At 38.1% G+C, this 19,027-nt stretch overlaps 1 protein-coding gene across 1 annotated transcript in view; it reads left to right on the forward strand.

The window, feature by feature from the left end:
* Positions 1-5,005: 5,005 nt before the first annotated feature.
* Positions 5,006-19,027, forward strand: part of Muc19 (mucin 19, oligomeric) — a 75,932-nt gene continuing 61,910 nt past the window's right edge. Inside the window, exons 1-14 of the mRNA XM_076912313.1 lie at positions 5,006-5,021; positions 6,191-6,241; positions 7,227-7,286; positions 7,947-8,178; positions 8,720-8,834; positions 9,567-9,627; positions 9,843-9,940; positions 11,682-11,895; positions 12,737-12,859; positions 13,283-13,406; positions 14,739-14,874; positions 17,063-17,155; positions 18,369-18,453; positions 18,555-18,692. Of these exons, the coding sequence (XP_076768428.1) occupies positions 5,006-5,021; positions 6,191-6,241; positions 7,227-7,286; positions 7,947-8,178; positions 8,720-8,834; positions 9,567-9,627; positions 9,843-9,940; positions 11,682-11,895; positions 12,737-12,859; positions 13,283-13,406; positions 14,739-14,874; positions 17,063-17,155; positions 18,369-18,453; positions 18,555-18,692 (1,546 nt within the window). The remainder of the gene's footprint in view (positions 5,022-6,190; positions 6,242-7,226; positions 7,287-7,946; positions 8,179-8,719; positions 8,835-9,566; positions 9,628-9,842; positions 9,941-11,681; positions 11,896-12,736; positions 12,860-13,282; positions 13,407-14,738; positions 14,875-17,062; positions 17,156-18,368; positions 18,454-18,554; positions 18,693-19,027) is intronic.

Genomic DNA, 19,027 nt, shown 5'->3' on the forward strand with positions numbered 1-19,027 from the left:
AGTAACATTTATTGGCCATAAACATTAAAATGTGAAGCTGTTTCAAAGACAATAGATTTTTGTTACTCATTCTAACAAAATTTCTAAAAAAAATTGCTACTGCCAGTCATGATTTTTATAAAGCAGATACCCCCGGACCAGAAAGAGTAGAAGCAGCTGACATCTGTATATCCAGCAGGCTTCTTCATGAATGTCTCTCAAATATTGCTATGCCTTGTCTAATAGGGAATTACTTTTATGGAATCATTAAAAAGATATTAAAAGTTTAAAACCTAAACATGGTTATGTTCTAAGAATATAGTTAGACAGAAAAAAGCAGTTTCAGAAAGAGTTCAGTGGTTGAATGGTCAGAAATGGGGACAGAGGACATGGCTATGATCTGATTATAAGAACGATTTCTAAAAAAAAAAAAATACCGAAGCAACTTAGAACTTAAAGTCAGGTTGCTGGATGCTGACAGACTTGGAAATGGGGTTTAGCTTTGTGCTTAAGAAGTTCGTATGTCTTTTTTCCCGCTTGAAGAAAAAAATTCAAGTCTTCCAGCAGTTCCCTCACATAGTCATGTTATCCTCAGAACGTTTCTGAGACTCTGGAGACTCAGAGGGGAAGATTTTGTTATAGAGGACACCTCCCTGAATTATTTTATTTCCAGTAGGCTACGCCTCTGTCTGCACAGAATTATTTACATCCTTTAAGAGGTGTTGGAGAAAACAAACAAACAAAAACAAAAATAAACAAAATTAAAAAAACATCCTCCCCCCCACCCAGGAACATACATGTTTATAGGTGGTTAACCAACATTGGTGGTTTATTCCCAACTCCTGAGTTATTACATAGTGGACAGGCCATGACATGTGGTCAGAAGAGTCTTTTTTTCTTTTCTGTCTTTTTAAAGTATGGTTAACATTATTTACTATTATTATTATTTATTATTAAGATTTTAAGTTTTATTCTAAACCACTGTTTTCTGTTTTGCAATTTGTTTTTCTTTTTTATTATTAATTATTTTATTTATTTACATCCCAAATGTTAACCCCCTCCAGTCTCCTCTCATAGAGTTCTTTCCCCATCCTGCCTCCCCTTTGTCTTTAAGAGGGTGCACACTCCCCCACCTTTGGATACTCCCTTCTTGAGGCATCAAGTCTCTACAGAATTAGGCACATCCTGTCTCACTGAGGCCAGACAAGGCTACTCTCTGCTACATATGTGTTGGGGGCCTTAGACCAGGAGGGGAATGCTCTTTTGCCGGTCTCTGGTAGCTTCCACTTGATGATCCTCCTATGGGGTTGCCCTTCCCTTCAGTTCACTAATAGTTTTAGTGCACCTCTTTTCATGTGACTTGAGTCCCGTGGCTCTTTCTGAATCTAATAATTTCCCTTGCTTCCAACAGCCACTTTAGTCCAATTAAAAAGTTGGCCTACGAGTGTTCCTTCAATTATGAGTAAGGACTACGGATACCATGCCTTTATCATTTTGCTGTGGAGAAGGCAAAAGCTTTCCTTTGTATAAATGACTCCGGACTGGGTAATTGTAACTCCTTTAAGCATCTGTAGATTAAGGGTTCAGTAAAACTTTAGGTTTAGAGCGTTCCCTTCAAGAGTGATTACTATGTACATTAATTTAGAAACGAGCCATCCTGGGTTGTCTGTTACAGCAGAAAACAATTCTCCCATAGATGTTTTTAGCGGCTTTGTAAAATCACACAAGGCATCTCAACGGTGGCACCCGCTGGTGCTTGAGGCAGGCTTCCATAGGAAATATTGGATAGCTGTAGTGTCTCAAGATAGACTTCCTCGCAGGTGAAAGGCTGCCCTTTTATGGAGGGTTAAAGCCCTGAGTTCCTAGAAGCCCATCTACAGAAGTTGTTTCAGTACCCTGCTTTTCTATAGCAATACCAAGCATTGGCCCTTTAAAATCTTTTTTATTTTCCCAGGAGTTTTCTGAAGGGCCCTTTGATTGCCTTAGGAAATGTATTAGTTCCGTTGGCATTCTGTCCCTGGTTGGGCTTATTCTTGTGGGCTTATTTTTTGTGTCTGTGACCATTTTCCTTTGCAGTTTGCCTATGACTTATCACCGTGGCTGATACTACAAAAGTCAAATTTAAACATTGTCATAGGTGTAACCAAGCACCTCAGTGTTTGCTTTTGAACCTCCTTCCTAGTGTCTAAAGAATACTGACTGATAAAATGAATTCTAACAGTATTTGAGCTTAGAATAATTTAAAAAAATAATTTTGAAAACAGTCAATTTAAACATACACACATTCTTTATGGATTTAAAAAAAAAACGTGCTTCCTCCTTCAGACAAACCTTTGTGGCTAATATTCTCTTTTTTTCTTCTTTCTTTTCTTATCTTCCCATTTCTGTTTTCTTCTTTAACACTTTTCAAATTTATATTTTGATACCTATATGTTCCTATCGTTCTCTTGCTTGGTGTTTCATTCCTGGTGTACTATCCTTTACAAAAATTTTCAATTTAGAAAAAAATAATGTTATTTTAATGTAAACCCAAGAAACTATATTTAAGCATAGAAAACACCGACATTGCATCTTAAATATCTAACAGATATAAACACAGGAAAGCTTAGGCTGACAGCAGTGTAGAGCCTCCTATCTTCTCTTACTGATACATTTATTTGTTTATATTTTTGGTTTTGGATGTTGAGTTTTACCACGTAGCCTTAGCTGGCCTGGTACTTGCTGTGTAGCCTCAAACTGGCCTTTAATTCTTGATACTTACCTTTCTTTAGCTTCCTGGGTGTTTGGATCACACATGTGCACCATCAAACTAGACATTAAGGTCATCTTAAGTTTGATTAGATCAAACTAGTCATTAAGGTTGAAATATTTTGTCCTATGTTTTAAGGTGGGAAATAGTATTGAGAATTGAACCCAGGGCCTCATGCCTACCTGGCAAGCACTCTACAACTAAGCTACAGCCCAGCCCAGCAAGTTTAAATTAACTAGATAGATGTTAACTAGTTAACTAGTTAACATTAACTAGTTAGATGTTTTCAACATCCATGGCTTAAGAAAAATTTGTATCAAGTAATTCTGTATTTGCAACCTGATTTGGAACCCTGCAAATACTGTACAAGCAAAAGCACACCTTCAGGTAATACATAGTAATCCTTAAACCAAATCGAAAAGGCTTGTAGCTTTCATGGTGCAACATCTTTAATTCCAAATCTGTGCTTCCAAAGGTATCCCTCTTAGTGAAGACAAGGTAGAAGACGTTCGTATAAAAGACAGTGCTTAAGCTGTCATTGGTAAAGCCTTAACAAAGAGAGAAAGTCAGTCAAAAATGAAGCTAGTGATGAAGACTTAAGGCAAGATCTTTTCTGCTGCCTGTGCCCTGGACTACATGACCTCTGACCCTACCTGCCCTTGGAAGTTGGAGATAAGGTGGTACAGAGTCAACGACACAGACTCTGGGAGCAGGTGAGAAACGTGCAGCAAACTCATCTGAACACTGCTGCAAGTGCCTTTAATCTGCTTCACCCACACCCCATTGGTGCCAAGAAAGCACCTCTTCAAAACAGCAGTTCACCATTGGCTGGCACTGTCTGCACCAACAATCCTTGGTGTCTCAGGCAGTCCTCAGTTAGGTCCTCCTGCAGGAGATGCTTTTGTAGCTGTGCTGCCCCAGGGCATTTATATAGAGGTGGCCCAGCCATTCCTGCTATGTTTTTCCTCTGTGAAGAACTAACCAGCAAGAGAGGAAGACACTCTAACCAGAAATTTCTATTTTTAAAGACTTGCAGGTGTGTGTGTGTGTGTGTGTGTGTGTGTGTGTGTGTGTGTGTGTGTGACATGCGTGATGGTGTTTGCCAAGCCCAGAAGAGAGCACTGGATCCCTGGGGACGGGAATTACAGCCGTTTGTGAGGTGGCTGCTGGGAATACAACTCAGGTCCTTTGCAAGAGCAGCAAGTGTTCTTTGCTACTAAGCCGTCTATCTCTTCAGCCCTGGACATTTTTCTCTTTTAATGCCAATTTTTTAAAGATCAAATTTCCCCCACCTTTTTATTTATAATTATATGAAGCTATATGTCCTGTGATTATGGGTGTATCAAAAAAAAAAAAAAAAAAAAAGGAAGAAGAAAATCTCAGGACGTTCAGATCGAGTTCTCCGGTGGACTAGATGTTGCTGGCCTGACGTGTTTTAAAATGGAGAAATGTATTTATAAGCTTCCTGCCTACATCAGCGCTCTCTTCCCTGGCCTATATTGCAGTCCTCCAGGGTTCTTCAGGTTTCCTGAGACACAAGTCATGCTCCTTCACTTGGAAAAAAATAAAAATACAGATATCACTTGAAGAAGAGCTGGAGTTTTAATCTCCCATGAAAACCTTTAGAGTCTAAGTTAGTCTGTTTTGGCCATCAAGTCTAAAATCTTGGATGTCCCACTCCAAAAGATCATTGAGTGAGCATTCAAAGATGGGAATCAGCCTTTGAAATGTAGAACGCTGGGGGCTGTCAAAGCAATCTGCTAAACAGAGTTGGAGAAAATACTGATGGGGTCCTCTGTGTATGAAGCTAAGTGATTCTTGATAAGAAAGCTAGAGAGAGAGAGACAGAGAGACACAGAGAGAGAGACAGAGAGAGAGACAGAGAGAGAGAGAGGAAGGAAGAAAAGAAGAAAGAAAAAGAAAGAAAAAAAGAAAGAAAGGAAGGAAGGAAAGAAGGAAGGAAGAAAAAAAGAAAGACTAAATCAAAATAATGTTGCCAAGGATCTTACCTCCCTAGACCCATGCTCACCACCAGAGCACCGAGCATTCATTTGCTTGTTTCACCAGGATGTCAATAGCAGAAGGAGCCCTTTGCTGCCTTCTTTGGCAACCTGGGAATTGATTATGGATCATTTGAGAAGATGCTGAGATTCTTTTTTTTTTTTAATACCAATTTTTTTTTCAGATGAGCTAATATAAAGTAGTTTTGGAGTTTTAAAAGAAGTGTTCAAGGTAGATTCCAGCAGGGGTAGAATGATGAAAGGTGCAGAGATAAGCATGGTGGAGAGGGGAGGTGAGCATGGGTGAAGGGACGAGGTGAGCATGGTGGAGGAGGAGGTGAGTATGGGTGGAGGGAAGGAGGGGGAGGTGAGTATGGGTAGAGGGAGGAAGGAGGAGGTGAGCAGAGATGGGAGGAGGGAAATGGGAGAACAGCATGGGAGGAGGGAGGGAGAGGAGGAGGAGGATGGAGAGCACACTTCCAAAAAGGACAGAGCACGTGCTCCCTCTACTACTCCCAGTTCTTTTCCCCTCTCCTCTCAACCACATCCACCCTTAGTCCAAACTTCTCATTAGCAAACAAACAACTGTTTAAGGAATACTAATAAAATAAAACAAAAAAACTAAACACATCATAATACTAGGACATAGTAGAACCAAAGAAGAAAAAGATCCAAAGAAAATACATATGAAATGCATGAGATGCAGAGACACCCATTGGCACACACAGGAATTGCATACAAACACAGAACCTGAAGCCATAATGTATATGCAAAGAACCTGTGAGGCTAAATACAAATACATGAATAAATAAGATGCCCTGAGTTAACATTATTAGATAAAGAACCTCCCAGGCTGCCATTGAGTTCATTTTGGGGTTGGTCATCTGCTGCTGGGCCTGGGGCCTGCTCTTAAGAGTGATTGGCTTCCCCAGTGAGACTACCTTGGTGAAAACTAATTTTCATTTGCAAGTAGTTATCAATTGGAGATGGCTCCTGGGTTAGAGATGGGAGCATGCATCCACTTCCTTTGGCTCTGGTTCCCCATGTCTTGACACAATAGTAAAGCCATGTTAAGTATCTTTCATAGTCTCACTTCCTATGGGCAAGAATCCTTTGTTCAACTGACATCTTGGATGGACACCTAGATATCTCGAATGTAAATCAGCTCTTTATGGAAACAGGTTCCACTGAAAGGAAAGTAAGATATTTTTATCCCTCTGTGCACAATTCTTTGCTCTTTCCCTTAACAAATTCTAAGATGATGTATCTAAAATAAGTCAGCTTTTTATATGACATGTAGGGTTTTTTTTTTCTCTTCAGTGGAAATCGAGTTAATAACTTGTAACTTTTTATTTATAGCCTCTCCTGGCCCAAGCATTGGGATTGCTGAGTTTGTATCTACGGTTTACCCATCAGAGCTTTAAAATCATATTTTACTAAGTCCGATTCTGTGTTAAAACAGGTACAGCAAGCTCATCTGTGCACAGTACGACTGGACCACCCAGTACTTCAGGTAATTTACTTTCAGATTTATTTGTGGCTTCTGGTGTTGAAGGAAAAAAGACGCATGCACATGTAAATATAAATTTGAAAGCTTCTGTTGGTTACTAACTTACTGGGACAGGATGACACCGTGTTACCCTGTTTATAATAGTGCATCCTGAGTAAAAGATTTAGGAGACCAGTGAGATACTTAAAGAAAGTGTATGACTAAGAGAAAAATGTTTTATGGGGATTTTAATAAAGCATAAAAGTACTTCTGCCTTATTGTTTAAGACACATTTATAACCTGTTCTAAACAAGATAGGAATATAGACTATGCCCTTACAATCTGAGTAAAGTTAATCTCTGGTAAAAAGAGTAGTTAAATAATACATAATAACCACATTCTGAAAAGTTTTCAAATGTTCCTGAAATACCTACATTTGTTATTGGCATCATCCTGAGTTTTAAGCCTGACCCTAAGATTTCATATCAAATTAATTTTTCTATCTCAAAAGATTGTTAGAAATACAAAAGTGGATTTGAAATTCAAGGTACATGACATCCCCCCTTGATCTAAGAAAATGACACTTACCATGTGCATACATAAGTTCTTTATTAGTATTAGGTAATAGACCGGCAGACTAAACTGTACTTTGTGACTTGCTTGTTTTGTGGCTTCTGATAATGATTTAGTTATATTTTATTTTTCAAGCAGAGTAGACAGCTCTATAATAGATAAGGCAAGTTAGTGATTGTGTGTGAATGCACTGAGTCGTCCCTAATAGATTTCAGAAGACACAATGACTCACTGGGCCACAGAAACAAAAGTAGATTCCAGAGATAATCATGCATATGAAATTGTCAAATCCTAGCTCTCATACACTCAGGATAAGGAACTGCACCAGTGAAAAACAACATTTAATGTCTCACTTAAATATTCCATTTCCTTGGAAATACATTTTGAGTCAAAGTATGTTTAAATTTAAATATTATTTATATCTTGTGTTGAATAGAAAAAGCCGCCCATGTTCCAGAAGCGACTCCCACATATTCAGAAGCAAATGAAGTTGCTGGTAAGTAAACATAGATGACTAGTCATAGGTTTCGATCTAACCCGGTACCTTTAACAGTTCACAAGATAACTAAAACACGAAACTAATTTAAACACACACACACACACACACACACACTCACACACTAAGTCTTCACCTGTTTGCTTGACCACTGCGTATTTGAATGACTTCACATTTACATATTTGTTTCTAGTGCACATGAATATAGCACATGAAATTATCTATGTGCACATACATATACGTTCATACTTAAAAAAAGTGTAATCTGAATCTTACACTCCTTTGATATGAACGGTACCACCTTGACACAGGATAAAAATCTCTCAACCCAAAGCAAAATGAATGAGAAAGCTTCGGCTTCCTTCCCTTTCTACCTCAACTTAGACACAACATTCTTTTTCCCCAAGGTAAGACCGATGTTTTGGTTAGTGTTGTTTTAGCCAGAATGCATCTTTTAAAGCATCCCCCCGTGGGACCTGCTGCTGCTTTGCTTTTAGTTTTGTGGTGGCGAGAAATTAACAACAACAACAATGAAAACCACTTAGTTACTGGGCAAATTGAACCTTATTATGATGTTTAGGTCCATAAATAGACAAAGCAGCTAGAAGTTATGCTTCTCGGTACTAACGAGTATGAATTTCCTCTCTGACTGCGGTGTAGGTGAAGCAGCTACGTGGGGCAAGGGCACGTACAAAGCTCTCAATGGCCGCATCTTTTCCTTCGAGTCTGAGTGCACATTCACTTTCTGCCGCGATTGTGCTGAGTCTGGAGGAGGAGACTTCAATATTGAGATCCAGAGGCACAAGAATGGCGATATTGAAGAAATCAAAGCTCTGATCGATGACGTTGGGATCTTGGTTGTGCAGAATACTATTTATGTCAATGAAGAAAGGTAAATAACAGAATATACTGTCTATGACTTAGAGTAGTCTGGAGTATGATGAGACAAAACCAATCAGACGGAAAAGCCAAGTAAAGAGTGGCTGACAATCCAGTTTCAGTACTTGTCTGTGGCAAGCTAGAACACAACCAGTGGTTCTGATGTACAATTACTCCAAGTGTCTAGATTTAATGTGAAATGTAGATTCCATGAAAGAGATACCAGGACATTGCTATTTTTGTAGATGTGTAGAAAGCTAAAGACAGATGTGAAGCTTCACAAATTAGAAAACAAAGAGGCCATTGTTTTTCAGAAGTAACTACTCAGATTTCACAGAGACAGGCTCTTTGCTTTCTGGGATAAGAAACTGAGATGGCATTGATATTCTACTTGTAAATATTTCAAATCATTTGATGGTTGTTTTCTGACAACAGACCAACATTCTACCTGGTTACTTTTTCAAAACCCCAAGGCTACATACATATAGTACTTATTTCCCAGCAGCCCTTGTCACGGCCGTATCAGTTTTTATTTTATTTTTTATATGTTTCAGGGCACAGATACCATTAAGCAATAAGATGATTCATATTAAGAAGCAAGGTGATCACTATGTTCTCAAAACCCGCAGAAGAATCTTGTCTCTAAGGTGGGGCAAGGACAAACTCTCAGTAAGTCGACCAGTGATTTTTCTCTAAACTTTTGGGGTTTTGGTCTTTGGTTTTTAGTCATAAAAATAAACACATAGGGAAATGATAAGGTGAGATTTGTTGAGCAATCATTACATGCTCACTGTGCTGAGCATTTTCATGCCTGATAGTCCGAGTACCTCACTATGCAGCCCTTGTAGATGGCCAGAGACAGCTGAACATGCAGGTAAAGGTAAGGTGTTTTTATGGGAGTCCCGATCGTGTGAATCACAGGGTCTCTGCACGTATATCTATCTGTTCCCTGTGCTTTCTCTTGGATCCTCTTCCTTTTGTTGCATTGTCCTATTTAAATGGTTAGTTTTTGTTTAAACATTGTATTTATTATATTTTATATTGTATCCCCTTAGAAGTCTGTTTTCTAATGAGAGACAGAGTGTGACTCTAGACAGGAGGGGAGGCGGGGAGGAAATGGGAAGAGTAGAATGAGGGGAAACTGTAATCTGAATATATTAAGAGAGGAAAAAAATCTATTTTCAATAGAAGAGATAAAATCTACCGGAGGGCACAAAAACAGTGGAGTCAGACTTGTTTCAAGTTCTAGTCACAGTTTCTTTAAGGAAGGCAACCACTCCCCTAACTGGCCAGTGCACACAACATCACACAGGAGGAGATTCTGCCCTTTGGTTTGGTTAAAAATTGTCTTGAGATATTTTCACAATTTTATGAACATACCAATGTTCTTTGTTTCCAAAGCTCACTCTTTACAGCCAGTATATAACCTGTGGTATCTGCGGAAACTTCAGCAGTGTCCCAGGTGAGATTTGACAGATTTTTTTCTAAGAAAATCACTTTCTAAAAAAAAAAAAATTTAAATTCTTTTCACATTTAGATAAGTTTACTAATAATTTGCACCTGTTGAAAGAATGAAAAACTGTTAGAACCGAAGTATATTCATCTTGCCAAGACTGTATGTCGTCACAAATAAAGTACAGATAAATGAATACCTTGAAACAATGCTCTGACTTGCAGGTGAAGATATTAATGAACACATTGCCAACAGCAAAATTTCCAATGACTGCCCCCGTGCTTTGAGCAGGAGCAATGAAGTCTGTGAGGACGGAGTCCAGGTAGGAAATCCGGGTATGCCTTGCAGCCGTTTTAGCACGAGAACTCCCTCTGAATTATTAAAATGAAATTTAATGTGTATCTTTAAGGCATCTAACATGATGTTGCGGAGGTATATAAAAAGAACTATCAAAAAGATTACAGTAATGAAGAAAACTAATCTACCCATCCTACCGTGAAGGCAGTCACCTTTGTGTAGTTGTGGCAGGAAATCTGCTTATTCAGCATGACCATCTGGTAGGGTGTGTTTGCCTTACTGTGGTCACTGCAGTGTCCTTGCAAGCTCAAGGTCAGCATCCACTACTTCTATCTACACCTATATGATAACTTCTGCCATGTGTCTCTTTATTTCTTGTCCTCCAGTCCCTTTCACCACTGCCTTTCCACCCTATATTTGATTGCCTTTAAAGATTCTTCATATACATGAGATTATATAATTTAAAAAATATTTCATATAGCATAACATCTGCCGGGCCCATATATTTTCTAATGGCCTGTAAGATTTTGTTCTCTGTTTGAGAGCTGAATGATGTCCTGCTACATAACAGATTTTTTTCTCCATTTCTGTTACTATAGATGTTAAGGCTGTTTTCATAGCTTGGCTTTTGAGAATGGTGCTGTATGTATGGTGAATAGATAGATAGATAGATAGATAGATAGATAGATAGTTTTTTGAGGACTGATATCACTGGGTCAGTGCCCTGTCTTTGTGTATCTGAAACTTCTATGCTGCTTTTGGCCATGTCTATAAAAGAGTTTTTTCTTTGTATCTGAGGTAGCATTTATTATTTTCTGACTTTGTGTTGATAGTCATTCTGATGGGTTTGATTTATATGTATCTAATGATTAATGAGATTTCACAGACTCCTGACATCTGACCAGAATGTGTTGTTTGAAATTCTCCTGACCTTCATGTGACTTCCATATGACCTTTGTATGACCTCCATCAAAAATTATACAGAATAACAATTCTATATACATGCTTAAAAACAGTCATTGAAAAATAGAAAAATGAAAAAAATTATTATTTTCTTATTTTCACACTATTTGGGGGATGTTTTCTGTCTTCATTGGCTGAAATTAGTATAAAGTACACAGTTGCAAAACAGGAGATTTTGCATTTTTCAAAAAACATTCATCATAGCAGAAAACACCATGTGGTAGTTGAAACATCAAAATTTAAACGTTTTGTGACATAAAAATATGTTTTTTTTATTTTGGTTAGTGACAGGGAACAAATGAACAAATAAATTATTTGTAGAGCAAACACATATTGTTTCCACTGTAAAGGACACTGTATTTTAGGGCTACCTGTCCACCTGTCTACTCATGAAGTGTAAGCAGATCAACAGTTAGGGGCCTGCATTGCTTCTGTATAGTGAGGCTTTTCACTAGTTGCCATGCCTTGGTAAGTTCTCTAGCATTGTTGAGCTTTTCTTGACCCTCCTGCTTTCTCCTGATCTAAGACTTGTTGCAGTATAGACATATGGATACTTCTGGGTGGGACAATATTTGAGACCATCGCAGCAGTCTGAAATGTCAGAGGTAAAACTTCCTTGTGAGCCTGCCTTTATCAACTGTATCACCTAAGTTTAAGGTGTCAGTTAGAATTCGATGGCTCTGGTCCACAAGAGTTGCAGAATGTGATGTTACAACAAACCAAAGTATCTATCTTTTCTTTGGTGTTGTTCACTCTACCATCCTTCCCCGTTAAATTTTAATGAAATGTGCTCTGTTTTGCAGTATTGTGACAAAATTATTGGAACATACTTTGAGAAATGTGCGAAAGTTTCCCCTTTAGTGAGTGGGTACAAAAACGTGTGTGTTGATGAGTACTGTAGAACCGGAGGGGGCAAGCAGGCTACATGTGACACCTACTCGGAACTAGCCCGCCTGTGTGCCTATGATGGTCCTGGCGTCTTTGAACACTGGCGAGATGACTCTGCTGTGGTTTGTGGTAGGTGGTTCTCTTCTTAACAATTGTAGGTTATGAACAGATGCCTTCTTGAAGAACTCTCTTAGTTCACATATATCTCAAAACAATTATCTTAAATGATTCTAAGGCCCAGAAAGGCCCAGAAAGGGAACTCTCATCTCTAACATGTGTTTATGAAGAGATTGAAGGTCATTTCGTGATATGGCTTGACTTGTTGCAGAATTTTGTGTTAAGGTCTTAATTAGTAAAGTCATCAGCAAACTGTAAGGGGAGAAAGTTAAACCCTCTAAACAGTAACTGAATATTTTTAATGGTGTACTCTTAAAGTATTATTGTATTTCAAAAGGTAAGTAAATTGTAAATAAAAGCTTTATACAAATATAAGTACAATTTATACTTAGATGCTTGGGTTAGTCTTTATTCAACTGGAAACCAAATTTAACATGAGATGAAACTAAATGATGTTATTTATATTCCCTCCAAATTTAAAACTACTGAGGGCAATAATGTTTGGGAAACTGCCATCATTTAGTTCTATGGAGTATCCAGAGTGATTTATTTGTATCTTGAAAAGCAGTCGCCGGGCGGTGGTGGCGCACGCCTTTAATCCCAGCACTTGGGAGGCAGAGGCAGGTGGATTTCTGAGTTCGAGGCCAGCCTGGTCTACAAAGTGAGTTCCAGGACAGCCAGGGCTACACAGAGAAACCCTGTCTCAAAAAACAAAAAAAAAAAAAAAAGAAAAAGAAAAGCAGTCACTGAAACCCATTTGAAAGGACCATTGGAGAATTGTATATTTACTCTGTTTGTATAATTTTTCCTATAATCTTTTTTCACAAGCATGCATGTTTTTGTATACCTTCAGCAAAGCAACAATGTCCAGGGAAGCACATCTACAAAGAATGTGGACCTGCAAACCCTCCAACATGCTCAAATGTGGCTCCATTCCAAGACAGTGAATGTGTGAGTGGCTGCACCTGTCCAGAAGGTAATTTACTTATGAGAGTGTTCAAGTCACTACAGCAACACTGGACAGAGTACAGCAAACCATAGCTCCAAAAGGCTATTGCAATGAGTAAATTATTCTTATCATTCCTCCAACAACCCATGAAGGAATGTCAGACATGCTCCAAGCTAATTAATGTGATTTTATGTCTGAATATTGAATGTTCCCATACTCCACAGACTACACGGCGCCTAATAGGTCCTGTCCCTATGGGGCAGTAACTCACGCTCAGAAGATTTTCCTCTGTGTTGTTGTCAGTCAACATGAAAACTGACAATTAACATAAGAAGTTGCCATGTCAGGGCACACTTACACTTGTTTTAGAACCAGTTCATGAGTGGCTACAGTTGTGAATGACTTCACTGATCATATAATTTTGCGACTACATCTGTATGTGTATTCTAGGTTACCTATTGGATGACATTAGAGAGAAAGGAAAGTGTGTATTAAAGGAAAAATGTCCCTGTGAATCTAATGGAAAAGTGTATAAGCCAGGAGAAGTCCGACAAGGCCCCTGTGGCTCTCAATGGTATGTATGTTCTTTTTTAATCTATATTTAATGGATGTTAGGATAAAAAAAATCAGGATTTTCATTCATGTTTAAAGATACTAAATTTGATTCAGCAAAAACTGATGCCTCTTAGAATCATAACAGGCCATGGGTGAAAACGAAAACGGTGCAAACAAACAATCAGTTTTTACATTCCTGGCACATTACTCTTAAACAGATTTGGGCCAATGAATCAGTTACCCAGGAATTCTTGGAAATCTTAAAATTATGATGATTTTGAACATACTTCTACCAATCGTCACACTCTAGTATTTAGATAACTAAACTTCTGTTTAAAGCACAAATACACTAAGATTAGTAATGTCTACAAAGAATTACAGTAATATTTAAACACTTAAAAGCATAATTCAAAGTGAAGGTCTCCACCACGGTTACATCCCCTCATGGAATGACATGTGGACATTGTTCATTGAAGGATTAGTGTGCACTGAGAATCTGGGAGCCCTTGAGGGATCACATAAGGGACCCACACAAAGTAGAGTATTTATGAACTCATTAGTAAGTATTTTGCTTTTTATATTCTTTCTTGTTCTCCTTAATGTTATGCTTTAACCATATTACATTTATTTATAAATATCTATCTATCTATCTATCTATCTATCTATCTATCTATCTATCTCCACTATAGGCTGAGATCTGAACATGAGAGTGAACATTGGGTATTTTTTTTTCTTTCTGAGATTTGGTAGCCTCACTCAATATTATAATACATTCTAGGTCCATTTTCTTGCAAATTTTGTGAGTATCCTTTTCTTTAGAACTGAATGGTATTCCATATATGTTCCAGATTGTTACCATCTGTTCATCTGTTGATGGACAACTAGGTTGGTTCTACTTCCATATATAGAGAATAGAGCTACAATGAACATGGAGGAGCAAATATCTCTATTGTAGGGAATGGAGTTCGCTGGGTTTATGTCTGGGAGTGCAATAGCTGTGTCATATGGTAGTACTATCTTAAGGCTCACTGTTGCTGTGCTTCTGTGGGACCCTGTAAACTATAAGTTCACCCTGTAGTTTGTTCCAGTTGCCTTTATGCTAATAGATAAACCTCTGAGATTTACGTATGCCTGATTCATGAAGTTAGTACTTTTAGTAAAAAATAAAAAAGAAATAGTTTAAATTATCATGATATCAGAATCTGTCAGACCCCTCACCAGGGCTGTTGCCGGGTTGGAAATGATCTGATGGGACTTGCCTACATGTTGGCTTTAGATGTGATGCTCCACTGCTGTGGTGTTTGTCCAGCATACAGAAGAGTCCCCTTTGACTCACCTTTACATTCCACAGCACATGCCAAGAAGCTAAGTGGTCTTGTACCGAAGCCCGATGTCCTGGGAGATGTAAAGTGGAAGGGAGCTCATTTACCACTTTTGATGACAATAAATTCAGCCACCCTGGAGACTGTCACTTCTTGGCTGTCCATGTAAGCATTCGTTTACAACATCTGTGAAAACTGAACAAGTTTATCAACTAATTTAAAGCACAATCCATGTTATGTGTGTTTAGTAATTTTATACCCATATATAATGTATTTAGAGCATATCTATTTCCCACTTCCCCCCATCCCTATCCTGTAAACCAACTTCATTCTCTCCTCCTCATTCTCCTCGTTCTCCTTCTTCTCTTCCTTATAACTGACTAAGTCCAATTATTGCTATCATTATTTACATGGGTGTGGTGTTATCCACTGAAGCATGAGCAACCTTCTGGGGATGACCGTCATAAAGAAGACTGATTCCTCCTTTCTCAGCAGCCATGGGCTTTCAATAGCTCTTCAGCTTGGAGTGGGACCTCGTGAGCTCCTCCCTTGTCTAAACTGGAATGTTGACAGCTTGATGTTGCATGAGTCTTGTGTAGACAGCCACGGCTGCTATGCGTTTATTAATTAAATGGCTCTGTTGTATGCAGAAGACATTAATTTGTATCAGTCCTCACAACTTCTGGATTTTACAGTTTTTCTTCCCCACCTTCCATGATGTTCCTTGAGCATTTTGTGGGAAGAATTCTGGTACGAATGTTTCATTTAAGGATAATTCAGTCATTATTTTTTGTACATGGACTAGTTCAAATCTCAGCATTAACTACTATATAGTGCCAAAACAGGCTTCTTCAATGAGAGTTGAAAGTTGGTCTGATCTTTGAGTGTAATGATAGATATTTACAAGGAAATTTGATACTGTGTTTAATTATAATAGTAGTAGGTTGTCTCCAAGTGTGTGTAATCTTCCCAGCACAGGTTCTTAGTCATAGTTAGAGTACAAGGCATGAGTTTCCTCTTGTGGATCAATCCTTAAATCTAATTAAAATGATGCTAGTTAGTTGACTTTATAACATTCATGCTATTGTTGCACCCATAGGCATTTCTTGCCTTGCTAATCGATTGTAGCTCACAAGGTTCACAACTGTATGCGATTCTTGATGACTCTACTTTTCTAGCAGCTTGTGTAGTTCCTTCCAATGCTGGGAAAGCTAGCTGTCAGGGAGGAAGTAGCTCTTCTATTGAATTACTGCAGAAAGCATTAAGAAGCAGACAGCCTTTGAATTATTGGTTATTTGTCTCAGTGTTTCCTTTTGATCACAAATTGATATATCATTTATTGATATTATATTATGTACACTCTGAAATTTTCTTGCTGAAATAAAAGTCAACAATTCAAATGTTAATGGACTAACCTAAGTGCCTAGGAAAGGCATCACACTCTTTTGTGTGTCTGTATGTGCTCAAAAGTGCTTCACACAATCTGCTCTGCTATGTAGTAGAGCATTGTCTTCTTTCTTCATTATCTCCTGAGATTTATTTTTAACCTTTATTATACAATGGATCCCCATTTTATTATAACTGCTGTATTTTCACTTAGACTCTTCTTGATACTAAAATTAGAAGTAATCTGAATTTCAATAAAAGGACAGTTCCATTTCACAGCTCCTGTCTTCAGTGGGCATGAGAAAAATGCACTTTCTAATGGCAAAGTGAGAAGTGGATTAATATGGGCAGTTCCCAAAATGTACTTTCTACAGTTGAGGATCTGCTATCCACAGTGAAGATTCCTATGTACCAAAAACAGCTTCTTTTCTTTTTTATTAAACTCCTCTCTTTTATTCTGAGGACTAGGGATGGGAGAAAGATAAATAGAAGCCCACTAAATCATATGGAATGAATGCTGCTTCCAGATCAGAGGTTCAGAGGCTTGCTGGTTAGAGCTGGGAGTCTCATGATATATCATAACAAAATGTAAAGCTTCCCAAGTTAAAAACTTCTTGCATTTTATCTATGCAAATACTACAGTGTACTCGGGGATTCAAAAGCCATTTCAAGTTTAATTCCTGATACTCTCCACAAAGCACCACACTTACATTGGGTGTGAAAGTGAAGATAAAAGAAAAGAACATTGCAGTAAAATGTCCATCAGTTGTACAAAGAATAAATTCCATATGACATCCAGACCATTTATAAAGTGCTTGTCTGCTCCTGTGGGTACACCAGGGGACAGGATGAAGTTTCTAGATTCTGAGCAGATTGTATAGAGAAACTGTGCAGATTTATTCATTGTGAATAGATAACATAGTAGCATATGAGAAATTTCTTAAACAGAAAAATAATTGTTTTTCAGAATGATGAAATTTCTATTAGCGTGGAGATCCACCCATGCGGGGGTGGTCAGACAGGATCATGCTTAACCAGTGTTATGGTTCTTCTGAATTCTGTAAGTATTTGACCTTCCTAAAGTTTAGCCAGAATAAAATCAGATCAATGATTTTACAATCTAAAATCTGGAGAGGGCTGAGGAGTTGGTTCAGTGAATAGAGGAGCTTGATAGAAATGCATGGGGATATGAGGTCCAATGTCAAGGACCATGGAATAGCTGGGAATGACTACACTCACTCATACCCTCAGGCCTCTAAGGTGGAGTAAAAAGCTCCACTGAGGCTTGCTGGCTATCCAGCCTAGCCAAACTTAGTGAAATCCAGATTGAGCAAAAAACCCTGTCTCACTAGAATAAGCTAAGGAGTGACTGAACAAGAATCCCAATGCCCTGCTCTGGCTTCTGCAGGAAAATTTATAAGCACATGCAACTCCCATACTCACACACATGAAAATTACAACAAAATTAAAAAGAGAAAAACATAGTTTTGGGACTGGGGTGATGGCCAGCTTATACTTGTTTTAGGCTTCATTCCTAGCACTAATGTGAGGAAAAAGAATGTTCAGCCTGGCTACATTGTCTATAATTGCAAGGCAAGGGAAGGAAAGAGAGTAGAGCCCAGGGGGCTTGCTGATCAGCCAATCTTGACAATTTGACAAACTCTAGGTTCAGTGAGAGACCATGTCTCAAAAGAACAAGGAATGTAGCAATTTAAGAGGATACCTAGTACACATCTGTGATTCACACACACACACACACACACACACACACACACACACACACACAGAGGGAGAGAGAGAGAGAGAGAGACAGAGAGAGAGAGAGAGACAGAATTTTGAAGAATAACGACTTTGCTTTATAATTAAATGTATAAGATTCTAGAAAAAAAAAAAAACAATTTTATTTCTAGAAGAGTTGGAAAGAGCCAAGATTCTGAAGGACGTCTAAAATGAACACAAATATACGGTTGGTTGGGAAGGGCAGGCCAACCATGTGTGTTCATTACATAGTCACCGGGCTTTTAAAGGATGTGCCTCATCCTGGTTTCTGGTGCTTACAAATGGTTAGTACTTTGGCTTCTTCTTCCTTGTCTGTAAATTGGAGATGAGGTATCTTTTCCAGGGTTGGTATGAGACGCATAAAGCATAGTATAAGAAAGGCTTTATTGATATTCATAAATATGTCCTATAGAATTCAACATGTTTTAGTTGCATAAAAATTTTATGAAATACATAAAAGCTATCCTGGGCTAATGGAGTATTTTGAATTTTAGTCTACTTCAGGTAACAGATTTGTGTTTAATCGTGATGGGACAGTCACAAAGGATGGAGTAATAATTAAAGGTTATTACTATTCAGGTAAGGTTAACAGTAGTATTTAAAAACATGTGTGAGGCACATTTATTTAATCAGTTTCTAAAAGTGACCTGCTAAATCTTATGGTACAAATTTTTCTATAGATGGTGTGCAGATCTTCAATTCATCTTCTTTATACATGCAAGCAGAAATACTCTCTCATATAAAGATGCAAATACAAATGGCTCCTAAGATGCAGTTGTATGTGTCCTTGGCTCCTGACACAGCCACAGACACTGTAGGTAAGTCCTCCAAACACTTCTATTTCCACGGATCCAACACCATTCATTTCATGTGGTAAAGTACTCTAATAAAAATAATTTCTGACATTATAAAAGATTGGAACTTTTGCTGGACCTCTCAGCCAAGGTTCATAATACACCTTGAGGTCACTTAAGACATGTCTGCTATCCTACTGTGTACTCAGCCTGCTTATATAACTTGTATTTAAGAGAACAATGTAACAACCAACCTTCATTTATCACAGAATCAATAAAATATTCAACAATTGATGAATTTAATTTTTTTGAATTAAGACTTTTACTTAGTGGGTAGGGAAATATCTTAGTGGTTTAGG

The sequence above is a fragment of the Arvicanthis niloticus genome, chromosome 13, assembly GCF_011762505.2.
Source record: "Arvicanthis niloticus isolate mArvNil1 chromosome 13, mArvNil1.pat.X, whole genome shotgun sequence".
Lineage (NCBI taxonomy): Eukaryota > Metazoa > Chordata > Mammalia > Rodentia > Muridae > Arvicanthis > Arvicanthis niloticus.